Source organism: Schistocerca piceifrons, chromosome 3, assembly GCF_021461385.2.
Source record: "Schistocerca piceifrons isolate TAMUIC-IGC-003096 chromosome 3, iqSchPice1.1, whole genome shotgun sequence".
Lineage (NCBI taxonomy): Eukaryota > Metazoa > Arthropoda > Insecta > Orthoptera > Acrididae > Schistocerca > Schistocerca piceifrons.
The window spans coordinates 332159446-332177567 of record NC_060140.1 but is presented as its reverse complement, the minus strand read 5'-3'; the positions used below and the strand labels follow the sequence as shown (position 1 = coordinate 332177567).

General features: G+C 43.3%; 1 protein-coding gene across 1 annotated transcript in view; it reads right to left on the bottom strand.

Annotated features, from left to right (window-relative positions):
* The window catches only part of LOC124788632 (fatty acid synthase-like), a 507799-nt gene that overhangs the window by 405397 nt on the left and 84280 nt on the right, over nucleotides 1–18122 (bottom strand). The window contains exon 2 of the mRNA XM_047255903.1: nucleotides 17165–17306. Coding sequence (XP_047111859.1) covers nucleotides 17165–17306 — 142 coding nt within the window. The remainder of the gene's footprint in view (nucleotides 1–17164; nucleotides 17307–18122) is intronic.

Here is an 18122-nt window from a genome sequence, read left to right as displayed (position 1 = left end):
AGCCAGTGTAAATTCGAAGCTCCAGCGACAGGCAGGAAGCGGAAAGGTGACGAAGAGCGTGGAAGCAATGGAAGTTCTAAGAAGATCCCCTCCAGGGCGAGCATCAGTCATCGGGAGTCGGAGTATGCAGGACCGATGACTCGTTCCCGAACTAGGAGGACGTAACACCGAGACGCCGTTCTCTTAAGGACGGAGCAATTTCGCAGAAGAAGCTCAGTAGCACAGTCACTGTGATGTAGTGATTATGATAATAGAATGTTGCAAGGAGGGTCGTTAGTTGAAAACTCACCTGAACTGTAACATTTTAATTTCTATATTCGGTTCGAGTACATTCTAGAAGTATCCACAAATGTCAAGAATCATTGTATTGGAATTTTCTGTAGCTGTATATATACCGTATGAGTTCTGGCCGGAGGCAGTTCGCTCCACGCTCTTGTATGTGCAAGTGCTGTATAAACCTTCTTTAAGTGAAGTAACTGCTCGTCGCTCATCTAATTACACCTTCTTCTACGTGACAATTTAATATATCAAATCAAAACACCTTCAGCCATCTAAATTTCCAATTTTACTTTATTTTTGCTACCAGTTTCAGCGCTACACTACGCTACCTTCAGATCCCCTGACCGACGCTTAGGAAGAATCCCACGTCTCGTACCATCGAAACAGGGGCCAGCATACAGTGACTGGTATCCGTAGACTTCTTTTTAACAACTGCAAGTGATGATCGAAGGGACTGCTTTCTTAAAAAGAAGTCTACAGATACCAGTAACTGTATGCTAGCCCATATTTCGATTTACAAGATCTTACAGACTGCAAATGACGACCCAAGGGATCACTTTGTTAATAAAAAGTTTACAGATATCGGTGACTGTATGCTGGCACCTATTTCGATTGTACAAGAGGTGGGATTCTTCCTACACATTGGTCAGGGGGCCTGAAGATGGTATAGTGTAAGTGTTTTTAATGACATAGCATTTAAATTACGATAATGTGATGGCGTACACTGTATTATTAAAAAGAAACAAAGTTTTGCAAGCACCTGTGTGTCATGTGATCTGATATGTTTCGCTGCCAACCAGGTACATCCATTATGTGAAAACGTGACGAATGTGTTAAAATGACATTGTGCGAAGTATTATACAACATAGCTCTTGAGTTGGCTTTGAGTAGTGTAATTTCATAGTAGCCCACAGCTGGGGTTATATATGTAGTGAATTTAGTGTGTATAGAAAACAATTATTTGGTAAATATTTGCGTGTGTTAGGTGGTTTTGATGGAGGAAAAATGAGCATGTGTTAAAAAACATTTGCGCATATGAAAACGATTTAATTAATTATTAATGTTTTTTTAAGAGTTACAATACATATATATTTTTCTTTGTTAAAAAAGAACTAGGTTTGTAAGCTGTCATTAAAAGATATGGCCATATCTGTTTACAAATGTGGCAGTATACATGTGAAGTGTTACGACAGAAAATGAACCTGTGACCACTGGAGGCAGTGCCACGAGTTCCTCCAAAGCCGTAACACAACATACACACATATGTAATACTAACTAATGTAAATCCACCCGATGATGGAGGTTTGAACCTTCGAAACGCGTCGTGGAAAAAATAAAACGGTGACTGGTAACAGTAAACTTGTTACTTCATTTAATGTCAGTAACAGTCACGGTAAAGCCTAACCTAAAAATGTTCGCATTTAAAGTCATGGAATGGATTGTCCGAATATGACTGTGTGTGGACTGGTCTAAGTGTATTGCTGACGGGCGTTGTGTATTAGTATATGAGATGAAGCAATAATAAATCCATTTTCTCTACTAGTTGCAATCCGTTTCTAGTTCCTTTATATAGGTTATGAAGCTTCGCTAACAATAGATGTGTTTTTTTCCATAATACGTATAATAAACTAACGGTAATCCCTACAAAAATGCTCTTATAGTGTTGCTGATACAGATCTCTAGCGCACAAACACACTGACCTACACAATGGCGTCGATTGAGATGGATGTGTGTGCACTTCCAATCATACAGGTCAGAGGTAGGTACGCGTTCACAGACATCCACTTCATTATTATACACCCTAAATATCCACGATGATGACACTTCCAGTTACGTGATCATGGCGTCACCTTTGTGAGTGTAATCCAATTGACTGCGCTATACTCTTAGCATTAACATTCCAGCTTCCCAATTCGATCTACGAAACGTGAGTGGGGTTGTTCTGAACGACGTCGTTGGGTTCCACACCTGTAGGCCGTAATGATTTACAGAGGTTTATCTCGAGTCAGAGTTCCATGCTGTGTCGCAGCCAAGAGAACATCAACTGCCCTCCCCCTTGCCATTCTCCTAGGTATTAAAATTATGGCCCTCGCCATGTATCTGTCTCTCTCTAGTCACGTGGAAAAAATAGTTGCCACACACCTCTATATCTACTCCAAGTTCTCGTTGCAGGTGTTGTGCAAGCCAAGTGGAATAAAGTAATGTACTACCTAGGTCGTACACTCTCGAAAGTACAATACTTCTCTTATAGCATCTACATGGGCAGCTCGTTGCTGACCGTCCTGCAATATTTTCGCGCTGACTAAACGATCGAAATTCTTTAATTCATTGTGTCATTTACCACATCTGCTGGCGACTATGCTAATCTACCGCAACGGTGAGATAGAACAGCAACAGACGTATTTCATCTTTCAGCATCGGAATGGGTAAGTGTTAAACCAAACTCTCTTTATTCGAAGGTGTGTACATAACCAAAGATTGCGACAGGGAGAGTATACAAACGTCGTCACGTGTGCGTGAGCAGACCCGTCCAAGGGATTTCGATTTAATGGTCAACTTTACACACATTGCAGGCATCTGTCTGCACATTGCAATACTGCCACACAAGGTCGTTAGGATTCCCAGATTTACTGTCGTGGAGACAATGACTTTTCCATATTCTTAACATTGCTTTTATATCAGAAATAAACTTTCTTCTGGTTTAGTGTGTGTGTTTTTCGCACTCTTATTTTAAGAAGGTGGATCGTACTTCCTACACCACTACAGTTTTCCCCTTTTTGATATTTCATTCGCGAATATTGCACTAGAGGAACGAGTGCTATAAGCCTAGATTCTCTCTCTAACTTAACCATCATGCTCATTCCGCAAGATATACGAGGGTCGTTCAATAAGTAATGCCCAACATTTTTTTTAAAAAGGCCATTAATATACGTAGAAAAACCTCCTTGACCGTGCTTCACATTTGATGTTTGTTCTGTGCACCGGTGAAGTTTCGAACGGTTCTGGCAGATGGCAGAGCCGTAGTACAGCGTCAAAATGGCGTCTACATACGAATCACGTTACAAGCAGCGTGCAGTTATTGAATTCGTACGTGCAGAAAAAGAAACCGTGGTGAACATCCATTAACATTTGTGTGCAGTGTATGACGATGCTGAAGTTGATAGGTAGTACAGTTCGGCGGTGGGTAAAGAAAGTTACAGCCTCAGGAAACGCAAAAAGAGATCCATGGCCAGACACGCTCTGGACGTCCTGTCACAGCCACTGCTCCAGACTTTCTGAATCGTGCGGATGCCATTATTCGTGCCGACCGGCGCATCACAACTCGACAATTGACTCACAATGGATTCCACGAAGGCCCACAGCGGACACAAGATTCAAAGAAAGGCCATTTCAAAAAATGGTGCGCACTATGGGACTTAACATCCATGGTCATCAGTCCCCTAGAACTTAGAACTACTTAAACCTAACTAACCTAAGGACAGCACACAACGCCCAGTCATCACGAGGCAGAGAAAATCCGTGACCCCGCCGGGAATCGAACCCGGGCGTGGGAAGCGAGAACGCTACCGCACGACCACGAGCTGCGGACAAGCCCATTTCATCTGAATTGTTGGAGCTCTACGGGGAACACACTTTGAAGGTGACGAGAGTGTCAGTTATGCAGTGAAAACATGGCTACGCCTACAAGACAAGAGCTTTTACCTGCAGGGAATACATACTCTCCCACAATGTTGGCGTTGGTATAGAAAAATAGGACATGGACAAGACATGTTGATGTATATTGTCACCCAATTTTGACTCTTAACAATTAATATGTTAAGAGAAAAAAATGTGGGGCATTACTTATTGAATAACCCTCGTATTACATGGTGGACAAGCAATACATTACCATACCTAATACTCGTATGGTGGGAAAAATGTCGCCATTCAAAAACACGGATAAATACAGGTCTGCCATGGTTTTCAAGGGACTCTCAACCATTGTTTCTTCAGGAAACGATTATGGAGGTGGATGGCAATCACACACTTTCTTTCCAAAGCAAACAACACAAGCTCGAAAATATTGAGATCTGGTGACTGTGGTATTCAGGGGAGACATGACAAAGTGCGACCAACACTGCTACATATTAGAAGAAATAGGTGTGAAAGCGGCGTAGATGTGAAACAAAATTGGCTAACTCTTGCAATGGCTTCGTACAGATGACTACCACGTAGCAGTTTATGGAATTGGACGAACTTCGACACGTGCGTCATACGTTTAGTAACATTCCTTGTGTAACATTGGCAACAGCATAGTATTATCCTTTTTTTTAAATGTGACCACACAAAAAGAAATCTAAAGGCTACATGTCTGGTGATCCAGCAGACCAAGCAGTGAGAAATCACATTAGTCTACATGACACTCAGTTACAGCTAACAAGGGAACCTCCCCATCGCACCCCCCTCAGATTTAGTTATAAGTTGGCACAGTGGATACAGCTTGAAAAACTGAACACAGATCAATCGAGAAAACAGGAATAACTTGTGTGGAACTATGGAAAAAATAAGCAAAATATGCAAACTGAGTAGTCCATTCGCAACATATGGAACATCAAGGACAGTAAGAAATCAGGAGCGCTGTGGTCCCGTTGGTAGCGTGAGCAGCTGCGGAACGAGAGATCCTAGGTTCAAGTCTTCCCTCCAGTGGATAATTTAATTCTTTATTTTCAGACAATTATTATCTGTCCGTTACTTTTTTGGGAGTGATTATCACATCCACAAGCAAACTTAAATCGGGCAAGGTAGAAGAATCTTTTTACCCAATCACCAAGTGTACAAGTTAGGTGGGGCGGCAACATATTCCTGTCATTTGACGCACATGCCGTCACCAGTGTCGTATAGAATATATCAGACGTGTTTTTCTGTGGAGGAATCGGTTGACCTATGACCTCGCGATCAAATGTTTTCGGGTTCCATTGAAGAGGCACGTCCTTTCGTCTACTAACCGCACGGTTTTGCGGTGCGGTCGCAAAACAAACACTAAACTTATTACAGTGAACAGAAACGTCAATGAACGAACGGACAGACCATAACTTTGCGAAAATAAAGAAAGTAAATTTTCACTCGAGGGAAGAATTGAACCAAGGACCTCTCGTTTCGCAGCTTCTCACGCTAACCACGGGCCCACGGTGCTCCTGGGCTCAGACTGTCCTCGATGTTGCCTATGTTTCGTATGGACTACTCAGTTTGTATATTTTGCTTATTTTTTTCATAGTTCCACACAACTTCTTCCTGTTTTCTCGATTGGTCTGTGTTCAATTTTTCAAGGCCTATCCACTGTGCCAACTTATAACTAAGTCTGAGGGGGGGGGTGCGATGGGGAGGTTCCCTTGTAAGCAATCTGATTTCTTCGACAAACAAACACATTTATTTTGGGTAACAGGTGGCCTTTCCTCACATTGTGCCTGTTAACTTTCCCAGATAAGTGGAATGTAGCCACAGCTGCAAAAGAAATTCATTGATGATTCAGGCCAGTATCTCAGCTGCAAAAGCTGCTTGGCAAGTTCCGTCATCTGGTTGCAACACATGTCTTATCTGGAGCATGTACGTAGAATTCTGCATGCCATGGTCCTGCGTGTCAAGTAGATTTGTAAGGACTCATTTTGTACAGCTCCGACACTTGGTTAACTGATCCATGATAGAACACACTGTCGGTCTGTTTAAACTTAATACTCGCAACAATATACCTTCTATAAAGTGCTTCTCTTCCACATTGCCTCGTGATAACACATGCCATTTTACGACAGGGATGATTGCAGTGCTCACTACCTGAAAACAAACTTGGTGTTTTATTCTTTCAGTTGTCGCAAACCACAAGTTTGTAAAATTAATATTGATAGTTGTACAGAGACTCTAGACCCTCCCTGTATATTGATGATTATGGCTTTGATAACTTGACAACTGCTCTATTACAGAAATATAATTAAATTACTTCAATAGGGTATTTACACACACTTCAATATCGATATGTTCTACCTCTGATGGATACAGTTGTTAGTGACGATGTACCATAGATACGCCTAATACCTACCAAAACATATTGTCTGAGGTGTTCTGCAAGTGCATACCATATATTTCCTAAACATCTATACACGTACTCATAGCAGTCTGAATAGCTGGGCTAGCACGCACTAGGTTTGATTTCTGAAGGTGAGTGCACTGCTCAGTATTTCAGTTGCTACGTATCTTAATTGTTTTCAGATAGTCTTCTAGAATAAGTGATATTTGACTATTGAATACTGCGTGTCATTCGTTGTGCGAAAGCATTACGTTCTCTATCTTCGTCAAACCCTCGATCTGAGGATAAACCTATGCATTTCGATTATGCATTATACAGAATAACATCATCTTAACAGGTGAAGAATATAATGGCATTCAAAGTGGGAAAAGTTTATGCATATCGCTGCCTTGTGGTATAGAATAGAATAAGATCCCTGTTGATAGCGTTTCATAGTGATCCTGCGTTTTAGATGGTGTATTATGGATCGTCTCGGTATGAGCTATTTGAATATATGCAGTACGAATATCGAGATTAGAGGGGAGAATGCAATGCTCTCGTATTAATTTTATATCTCATATATTTTTATGGAAGCAGGTTAGATATCGATAATGTTTCTCTGCATACAATCTGAAGTAGAATAAGCATGGCTGTCAGGCGCTGCTCAAACGAGGGCTCTTATGACACGGCGCATGCTGGCGGTGTCTCGCTCAAGTTTAAAGAGCTGCTGTACAACACATGCAAACACGTTATGGAAAATTTGTGGTAAGCTTCTATGGGACCAAACTGCTGAGGTCATCGGTCCCTAGGCTTACACACTACTTAATCTAACTTAAACTAACTTACACTAAGTTCTGTATATTCACTGCACCCTGTAATGTAAAATGTGTCACGTCACTCTACAGAATATGGAGCCAGAAACCGAAGAACAAATTCAGAAAGCTGCTGTGGATCATGAGGTTTTAGTTGCTGCACCGTCTGGATCTTCTGTGGGTACCTCACCCGTGTTTTCGAATTTCATTACCATCTTTTTTTAAACCACTACATGACATCGGACCAGTCCCCAGACCTGTCGGCGATACTTCTCAGTGCAGCATTATAACTGCTACCATTCACATACGAGGGTGGTTTGAAAAGGTCTAGGAACCATCACGAGAGGTCAGCGCTACCGCAACGAGTTGTTCATGTGATACTCATTGGACTGTTGCCTGTAAACATGTGCCACGTCAGTGCTCTTGGAAGAGAGCTGTGGCGGTGACGTGGCCCTGTTGTTGTTCCCGCGTAGTGATTTACGAAGATGGAAAAAATAGAGATTCGAGCAGTGATTAAGTACTTCGTAAAGAAAGGTAAAAAAAAGCAAAGGACATTCATGCCGATTTCCAGAATGCACTGGGCGACTCTGCTCCTTCATATTCAACTGTTGCCAAGTGGACAAATGAATTTAAATTTGGTCGGGAGAGCTTAGACGATGATCCGGGCAGTGGTCGGCCAAGATGTGTCACTACTCCAGAAATCATTGCAAAAGTGCAGAAGATGGTCATGGAGGACCGATTGAAAGTTAGTGAAATTACTCACGCTTGCCAGATGTCATATGAAAGGGTATATCACATTTTAACTGTTGAATTAGAAATGGGCAAATTATCAGCAAGATGGGTGCCGCGACACTTGACGCGCGCCCGCACACATGTGCCGTCGCCTCGAACTAAGGTATGCATTGTTGCCACGCCCGCCTTATTCACCTGATATGACTCCGTCAGACTTCCATCTCTTCTTGGTAGATGAAGATAAACTTCAGACGAAGGATTAATGGCAGGAGTTGACAACTATTTTGCAGGCCTGGAGGAAACTCATTTTCGAGATGGGATCAAGGCACTAGAACACCGTTGGGCCAAGTGTATTAATCTACAAGGAGACTACATTGAAAAATAAAAAAAGTTTCAGTGATGTAAGTTCTTGTTTTTCTATTCCGTTCCGAGAACTTTTCAAACCGCCCTCGTAAAACATTTTCACTCTCTTTTCGACTCCCATACTTTTCAGTCACGTTATGGCTTGTCAAATGACGGCGTGGATGTCATACAGTGATACAAACAGTGTATAGCGCCAGATTTGCTTCTGGTGGCCAAAATTAATACTAATTTTTTTCAGCGTAAATCAATTCCACGTTAAAGCCTGTCTACCAAGTTTCGCTGCCATGCAATAATTGAAGTCCACAGTGGATCTCTGCGAGTACCTACACTTTAATTATAACAACCCAACATGACACACTCATATACCTATATGAGTAGGACAGGACACTCTCACATCCCTACTTTTTTGGCTTACTTATACAGTTTTACTGTCTTTTCTATCATATTACATAATTTTTAATTTCCATACTTTTATCTTGCTAATCGCATCCTCTTACGAAATTTGGCCTCGACTCATGCAATAAAATAGTCTTTCGTCGCTCTGCCAAAAGCTCTTCCTGGAATTAACGATAAAATTTTTGATACCGTACCGATGCACTGAACAAGCATCTACGTATGTCATTCTTATGAAATCTAATATTTACTAAAAAAAAAAATGACTGCGACTCAGACAGCACACCATCAGCAGTTTCTTAGACAAAGAGTGTAAACAGATCTACGTCAGCACATAAGTTGGCACATATACTGGGGATCAAAGGGCATACATTACTGTTTGTAAAAAGTGAAATACTCACAAGCAATAGTCTGCAGCACGCCACAATAAGAGGGCGTGTAGAAAAGTGGAACCATAATAAGTGACGCCGGCCGGTGTGGCGGAGCGGTTCTAGGGTGCTTCAGTCTGGAACCGCGCGACCACTACGGTCGCAGGTTCGAATCCTGCCTAGGGCATGAATATGTATGATGTCCTTAGGTTAGTTAGGTTTAAGTAGTTCTAAGTTCTAGGGGACTGATGACCTCACATGTTAAGTCCCATAGTGCTCAGAGCCATTTGAACCATTTGGAATATCGACATGCGAATGCGTTCGAACGGGGTAGAATGATTGATCTCCGGGATTCGGGTCTATCGCTGTGTGACATTACGGCTACAACAGTGAGGCGTATGCGAAACCAGCGAAGAGAAGAGTGCTGTACGCAACGCCGACAGGGTATGGACGAGAAAATGTGACCACCATCTTGTCCGCTTGGCCGTAACAGACAGAACAGCTTCGTCCACAGTATTGGCGCGATGTTTGAACACTGAAACGGGTGTGGTCATGTCTGCGTCGATGGTTCGACGCCGTCTTCTGCGGCCTGAACAGGTGGCATGCGTGCCATTGTGCTGGCTTCCATTGACCAACAACGCAGACTGCGATGGGCATGTGAATGCCGACACTGGGGTGTCGAGTGGCAAAATGTAGTGTTTACAGACCCGCTCCTGCTGGCCCTACAGCGATGGTCGCATACGCGTTCGACGCCGCCGCCGTTGCGAGCGCAGTCGGACACACTGTATTGTTGAGTGGCATAGCCGACAAACGTCAAGTGGTGCCATTGCTTAAATAACACACGATCTCGCTTCTTTTGTCCTGAGGACGATCTGAACAGCTGCCGCTACATCATGGAGATTTTACAATCCGAGGGACTGTCCCTCCTAAAGGCCATTCAATATGCGATATTTCACCTGGACAACACCGGCCACATGTGGCTAGTAGTGTGCCAGCCTTCTTCGAAGGACGACTTGTACCACTGCTTCCCTGTACCGCCCGTTCACGTGACATGTCACCCATCGAACATTTCTGTAATGTGATCGGTCGCCAAACTGTTCGCTCTGGTCCTCCGGCAGCCACAGGTGTTGATGCTTTGTGGACGCGCCTACAAACCGCGTGGCAGACTATTGTCCAGCCGCATATTCACGTGCTCTTTGGTTCCATGCCACGACGTCTAGTGGCTCTAGTTGCAGTACGTGATGGCGCTACTCTGTACCGAATTTCCACAGTCACAGCGCATGTACAGATCTGTAAATCCAATCATTTGTGTAGCGTCATGCCCCTAATCGGTGGAATAATTTTCACTGTGAGTACAGTTATCGGTCCTTGTGTTTAACTTTCTCCGAACAATAGTGTTTTACGTATTATTTCTGTTTCCGGAAAATCACCTATTACATTACTATCATGTCTGCACCTGGCGTGTTTCACCGAGTTATCTCTATGACGCATTCATCACTTTGCCAGAGACGAAAATGCATTGTATAGTCCATGAAATTTTTATTCTGTGGGCCCAAAAATTCTTAAAATATTATGTCGGTTTCGATGCTACGTAAGAACGATTACTTTCTAAATATCTTCAAAGCCATGTGCTTACTTTCATCTCCACGTCAGATAAACCCTTTCTGCACATACCGTAGTATTCAAACTGAAGAAAGCATTTCGTTAACGCTGAACATGCGTTATCATAGACAAAATGCTCTCAGTTTTCCAGAAGCGGAAGACTTTTTTACCAGCTGCTCTGGACATGATGTCTACGACAGTCTAATACATACTATGACTGACGAGTCAGCTGTCAAGAAAAAGAAAAGTGTACCTTTGTCAGACAATACTATTAGTCGTCGAATACTCGATATGACTAACGACATTATTAACCAGATCTCTGAAAAACTCAAAGTTAATGGTAATTTCGCTATTCAGTTGGATGCACAATGATCCGCAAGTGAATTGTTGCATGCATTTTATACATAACAACAAAACTCATGAAGGTCTTCAGGAAAATAGGTCTTGAAACAAAATCAATAAATGTCTTTGAAATACTACACTCTTTTGTAGAAGAAATCAACATTAATTGGGAAAACTGTGTAGGCGAGGAGATTGTAGTATAGCTGGCTGCTATGGCGGATTGCGAGCTCTGGTTCGTAAAGGGGTTCCTTATGTTATTTCGACACGCTCTTTTAGTCACCGAGGAGCACTGGAATCAAAAAAGCATGACTAGTATGCTTCACTACGGATTTCAATAAGTGTACGAAATAATAAACTTCATTAGATGTGATCCACTTAAAAGGAGATGTTTTCAATAAATGTGCGGCGGTATGGGTTTTCACGTGGGATTATCTTGAAAACAGCGTGTGTACTCAAGAATGAACTTCAGTCTTATCTTGTTCAAGACAAGCCTCTGAGTTCCGAGAAGTTCGTAGACAGTAACCGCTTTGAAGCTCGCATGTCTACATTGAAATGGCAAAACGTTATGACCACTGCCCTCGCGACGTTGGATGCCGCCTGGTGGCGTTGCGTGTACATACGTGACGCGGTAACAAAAGTATGTAAGCGGAGCAGACACGGACGGGTGTTACCCTAGCGAAGATATGGGCTGCAAATGGGGAAATCCATTGAGATAAGCGACTTTGACACAGGGCAGATCGTTATTAAGTATCACCTGTGAACGAGTATCTCGAAAACGGCGAAGCTGATCAAATGTTCTCATGCTACTGTCGTGAGCAGCTACGGAAAGAGGTAGAAGGACAGCGCAGCTACCACTAGGCGCTAAATGGTTGGACGAGCACCACTCTTCACAGAACGTGGGGTCTGGAGGCTTGTCTACTCTGTAAACCAGGATAGATGGTAATCTGTAGCATCTCTGCCGAAAGAGCACAATGCTGCTGCACACACAAGTGTTTCCGAGCACACCATTCATCGTACACTGTTGGACATGCAGCTCCATAGCACACCATACCTTCGTGTTCACTTGCTGACCAAACATCAAATGTTCAAATGGCTCTGAGCACTATGGGACTTAACATCTTAGGTCATCAGTCCCCTAGAACTTAGAACTACTTAAACCTAACTAACCTAAGGACATCACACACATCCATGCCCGAGGCAGGATTCGAACCTGCGACCGTAGCAGTGCCGCGGTTCTGGACTGCAGCGCCTTGAACCGCAAGACCACCGCGGCCGGCGACCAAACATCGTCAATTACGATTGCAGTAGGCACGGGACCGTGGAATTCGACCGTCGACCAATGGAAACGTGTCGGCTCTTCGAATGAATCACATTTTCGCTATACTAGGTCGATGGTCGTCTCCACGAACGCTGCCATCGAGGCGATCGTCGGCTCGAAGCATGTAGCGCGCCACGGACGCATGCTGATGGGAGCAGTATCATGCAATGGGAGACATTCTCCTGCTCTTACACGGGACCTGAGACATTCTCCTGCTCTTACATGGAACCTGCGGTAGTAACAGAGGACACGCTGACAGCTGCGAACCACCTGCATCCCTTCACACTTGATGTCATCCCCGACGTCGATGTCATCTTTCAGCAGTGTAATTGCCCGTGTCTCGGAGCCAGAACGTGCTACGGTGGTTTGAGGAGTGTTATAGTGAACTCACGTTGATGTCTCGGTAAATAAATAAATGGCGTGTGACGAGGGCCTCCCGTCGGGTAGACCGCTCGCCTGGTGCAAGTCTTGCGGTTTGACGCCACTTCGGCGACTTGCGCGTCGATGGGGATGAAATGATGATGATTAGGACAACACAACACCCAGTCCCTGAGCAGAGATAATCTCCGACACAGCCGGGAATCGAACCCGGGCCCTTAGGATTGACAGTCCGTCGCGCTGACCACTTTTTTTTTTTTTTAATCGTTGTGTTTGGTCGTTGCGGACGTCGCATGACATCCGTTTAAGTTCGTTGTTGATCCTTCCACTCAGTTTTTTTATTACAGAGGCGAACCAGCTCTCTGACCGAACACGCTGAGCTACCGTGCCGGCTGACCACTCAGTTACCGCGGGCGGACGATGTCTCGGTGACCAAATTCGTCTAATGTAAATCCTATGGAACCCATTTGGATCACTTTCGGGCGCCATCACCGCGTACGCAAATCAGTGGCCTCTTATTTACTCGAATTACATGAGCTGTGCGTAGACATCTGATGCCACATACCTCCATAAAACATACCAACAAACTGTCCGAATCCCTGATACACAGCACCAGCGATTTATTTCGTTCCAAAGGCGGACAAACAAGATATTAAGCAAGTGGTCACAACGTTTTGGCTCATCAGTGCATGTGACGTCTTTGAAAAATCCAGTTCGTTGAATTTATTCCTTCAAGGTAATGAGATCAACTTCCTGAAACTGTCAGACAGAACTTCAGCCTTTAGAAAGAAACTGCTATTGTGGACGAAGAGTTGTGGAATAAAGATGTACATTATGTATCTTTCTTGCTCTTGACATGTTTTTAGAAGACAAAAGACTTTTACTTGAGTAGATATTTGAAGCCTGTGTTTGTGAGTCATTTATATGAACTCAGTGGTTACTTTCTGAAGAACTTTCCAGAGGAAACTGGTTAACATAACTAGGTCAGACAGCCTTTCAGTACAAAACTTCGGTCAACACTTAACACTGGAGGAAAAAAGCAGTTTATTAGTATTTCTTCACACTCCACATTGACATCAGTGATTGTTTCCTCATCTCTGCTTGAGTTTTGGGCTTGTTGAAGCAAGAGTATTCATAAGCAGGTAACAAGGCCCTGCGAGGTTTGATACCATTTGGAACAAACTGTTTATGTGCGGTAGGTTTATCAACATTGGCAGCCCTCAACACGAAATATAGATCACCAATAAATGTTGAGAAAGAGACGCGAGTCGCTGTTTCTAATCTTGGGCCGAGATTTGAAGAACGGACGATGAAGAAGTAAGCTCATCCTTTCCACTGATATCTTGCAAGAACAAGGTTGAATAAAACTAAGCGGATGTTGATGTTCGTATCAAGGGAGCCGTGGACCCAAAATATGTGAAAACTATTGACATAGACTGCTGACCCTGTAATTATTGAAAAGTCGTTGCCTCTTTTCAGGGACCATATGTTAGTCCAGCCTCTCCACAGAGTCCACACTCCTCTGATGTGGTTGCATCTTCTATATGGGTATCTGTAACGTTGAGGCACCTAAGCCGTCCCACTTTGTCAAGGACCATGTTTCTTTGGCGGGGGGGGGGGGGGGGGGAGGGAGGAGGGGTGCAGTAGAGGGGGGGGGAATAACTAAGAGTGGCAATTTATATGTAGCTGTCACCAGCTGGCAGTGTTGTCTGCGGATGCACTAAGAGGCAGAACTTCAATGTTTTGTGTCTCATGATAGCGGTTAAATGTGCAATCGAGGTCGCTGTTGCGTACGCAAATTCTTTGCTGACAAGTGTTTAAGCTCCCAGCACAACGAAGTGCGATGCAGGTCTCAAAGGGGCACCTGAAATGTAACCTTGACCAACATTTTTGCAGTAGACTGACAGTGTGTGTATGTGTAAGCCTTAATGGGTACTTCAAAGTATGTTCACAGACTGAACATTCTCGGACACGACTGAAGATCCCAGGCGCTCTACTGAACTGCTCTGAAATTACCGGTTTATCTCAATAAAACAGGTGGCTGCCCGTAACGATTATCTGCTATCAAAAGAGTATTGAGACTTCCGATAAAAAAAAAAGACATACAAATTACGCAAGTAGAAAGAGTGGTGCAGAATGTGTTTTGGGCAGTTTAGTGGATGCAGATGAATAGGTAGAATTCATCGACGTAGGTTTCCAAAACGAGTTCCACGTTGAACCATGTCGCCAAATAGTTATAAAACTACTAATATATGGAGTATCGCCACAGGTACTTGATTGGCTGGAACAATTTTTGACTAAAACATCTTAGTACGTCATTGTGGAAAGCCAAAGTTCGACAGACACGAAAATAACGTAGGATGTTTCTCAGAATATATAAAATATTTATCACAAATTGTAAGATGAATTATTATATTGTTCACTGGCGATTTTTACAGGAAATATGGTCGCTCTATTTAAGGAAATCCAGAAGGACCTGACCATAATTTCTTCTTTGTGGAATGAATGGCAGTCCTCTGTAATTGCGAATAATTTAATACCCACCCGGCAAGTGCCAAAGGACGTATTGGAGCAGGCTTTCTTCTAATCCCAGTGCCCAGCAAAATGCAGTAGATATTATCGTGCTAGAGATGTGGAAACTGAAACAGTATGCCATTCTGCGAAAATGATTGGCAGTGATACTATTGATATATTAGTACTGTGCCTACGTGGCTTGCTGTCGGCCAGTAGACAACAACAACAAGAAGTGACAGCTCGATAACCATTTGTTCGCATCTGTGTTGCCCGACTTCCCACGCCTTCTGTGGCGACCCTCGCGGCGCTGTCTGCTACCGCTATCTAGCAGCGCTACTCACGAACACAAGTGCCGTAATGCGATGTCCTAGAAACTTCACTCAGAGGAAGAGGGGTTAAAATAAGGCAACACGTGTACTGGCTTATCCTGAACATTTCTGAGAAAAGAAGGTCAAAATTTTCGAAGCAATTTAGATGGCTTGATAAGTTCAAATGAAGTGTTGGAACTGTCGGTATCGCGGCTTTATATACTATTTACACTGCATATTCAAAACTCGATTATTGTTTTCATTTTATTTTTCATATATCTCCCCATGACCTTACTAGACGAATGTTTCTCATCAAGTTAGGGGATACAAGGCCGTTATATTAAGTGTAAAATTACAACTGTTTCACAGTAAGTCTCATACATTTGTCATATAATATATGTGAGAATGGTCCATTACTGACTGTTCACTTTGAAAAATAGGTCTCGAATGATGTGTTTCCCTTACTGATTCCCTCAACTGACTAAACTAGCTGGACAGGACAGAATACAAGACCCTCCTTGCAAATTGCAGGAATAAAAATGTTTACTTGGTGGCCAACCCAAATCCATTTCTCGGGAACAAGCATGCAACACTACCTATATTACTGACAAGACACACAACATAAATTTCACTGAAGACATTTTAAAAAATTTCTCATTCATTTATTATTTTAGACATTCACGTAGTAATCTTCTACAGACATGGGACGATAAATGAAAAATTTAAAAAACTAAGGTGTAAACAACAATCAGGTTTCGAATTATAGAGCGATAGTGTGAAATTGCGACGCTATATACAAGGCTACCACTCCGCTGGACTAGTTACGTGCTAAAATGCATCTAAAGTCCTTCAAAACCTTTGACTGGCGTTTTCTCAGAAACTTTCGAGTATCTACAGATAAATCAAGACACGATTTCGCTTATATTGACCCTTTTTCCAGTGAGCGAAGTTTCTGGGAAATCGGGTTATGTTACGAGTTCTCAACGTGTTCTCATCGTCAGTCGCTGCTGCAACACTGGTTCCTCTTCGGGTTTTTCGTCCCTGTTGAAACGTACTATTAAATCGGATATCGCAACAGACACGTTGTGGGGCGCTCTATCAAACGGAAACTTGAAACCGCACTATTAAAAAAAAAAAGTTACACTTGTAACTCGAAAGAAACAGATGCAACATGAGCGGCGTTTGTTTGAGCTGACACCGTTTACATATTGCAAAAACGAACATTAGTTACCTGCCGAAACACCAGAGAAAATGAGATTGACGACTCTTAGGAGAGACATCTGGTATATGTGGACTTAAAGACGTAAATCGCGGTAATTGCAGGTTCATTACAGTATTATACGCCTACTGATTCGATCGTTGCCAAGCGACGGCTTCAGAATTGTCAGTTGGGAGAACGTCTCGGACGCCGCCTACTGAGCTTTGGGAGGCGAAATGTTAAGCTACTTCAGTAAAATCAGCAGCAAAATTCACACACAGCCCGCCAAAGTGGCATCAAACTGAAAGTTTGGTGCCAGACTGGAAGGTAAAAAATGCTTACTCACTTGGCGTTCGAAACTGTTATATATAAAAAGATATGAACGAAGCATTTCAGTCTGCCTATTGAAGGGACTCTGATTCTTGACACGTTCATAACCTCCAGTGACTGAAGAAAACACCATTGTTCCATGAGACACATGACAAGTCCGCTGACAAACTGCTGCTGGTAAAAGACTTACCACTCCCCCAGCGGCACCCGCCGGCAGTTACCATGTTCTCTCCACTGTACAGCTTTTCCTTTAGCTCCTCTACTGAGTCGCATCCCGGAAAGCGTCCGGACATGCCGGAGATGACGACCGTTGGCTTCTCAGGAGTACCCATCTGCGAAAGACAACAACGAAAACGGTTTTACAGATAACTCTTGTGGCACACCATCTGATCATATTAATGAATGTGTTACACTCTTTCCATGTCTTCTACTTTTTAAGTTTGAGCGATGTCTTATGAAAAGTATCCAGATTATCCTATGTAATGCGAAGTTGATCACTGGATGATGCAGTAGGTGGACCCGCCTATATAAAAGGACGTGAGGAGTGTTGAGTTGTTAATATGCTACCGAACAGACAGACCAGCTACAGGAGGTGCCACAGTGGTGTATGCATCACCTCACTGCAGCACTATCAAATCCACCTACCACCACTAAACATAGCAGAAGCCACTGGAGTTGTACTGGAGACCTCCAGGGGCAGAATGCAGTTCGAACCGCCTACAGACCACCTCGCAGACACTTTGAGACACTCGACATGCTGCTGCTAATATTGTCCGATACAGGAATCAGTAATTTGCAAAGACGGTGTTAATGGTCTAGGGACGCTGCATTGCATCTTGTGGTAAGTTGGAATTTGAGTTGGGCAGGGACTGTGTCCGGATGACTGAAGCGGTTAAGGCAACCGCTCATGACAAGCGGTAAATCTCGGTTCACGTCCCGGTCCGACACTAATTTTCAACTTTCACCATTGCATTTCCACAACGCCCTGTGTGGCTAGAAATCACAAAGTTCCATTCATCCCTTTCCTCTCATTCCCCATTCTCTATTTCATATAAATATGTGTACCAATCGTGTCATCGCAAGTGGTGTCCGTTCTGTCGGAAATTTGAGTCAGTCAAGGACTGTGTCCGGATGGCCAAACCAGTTAC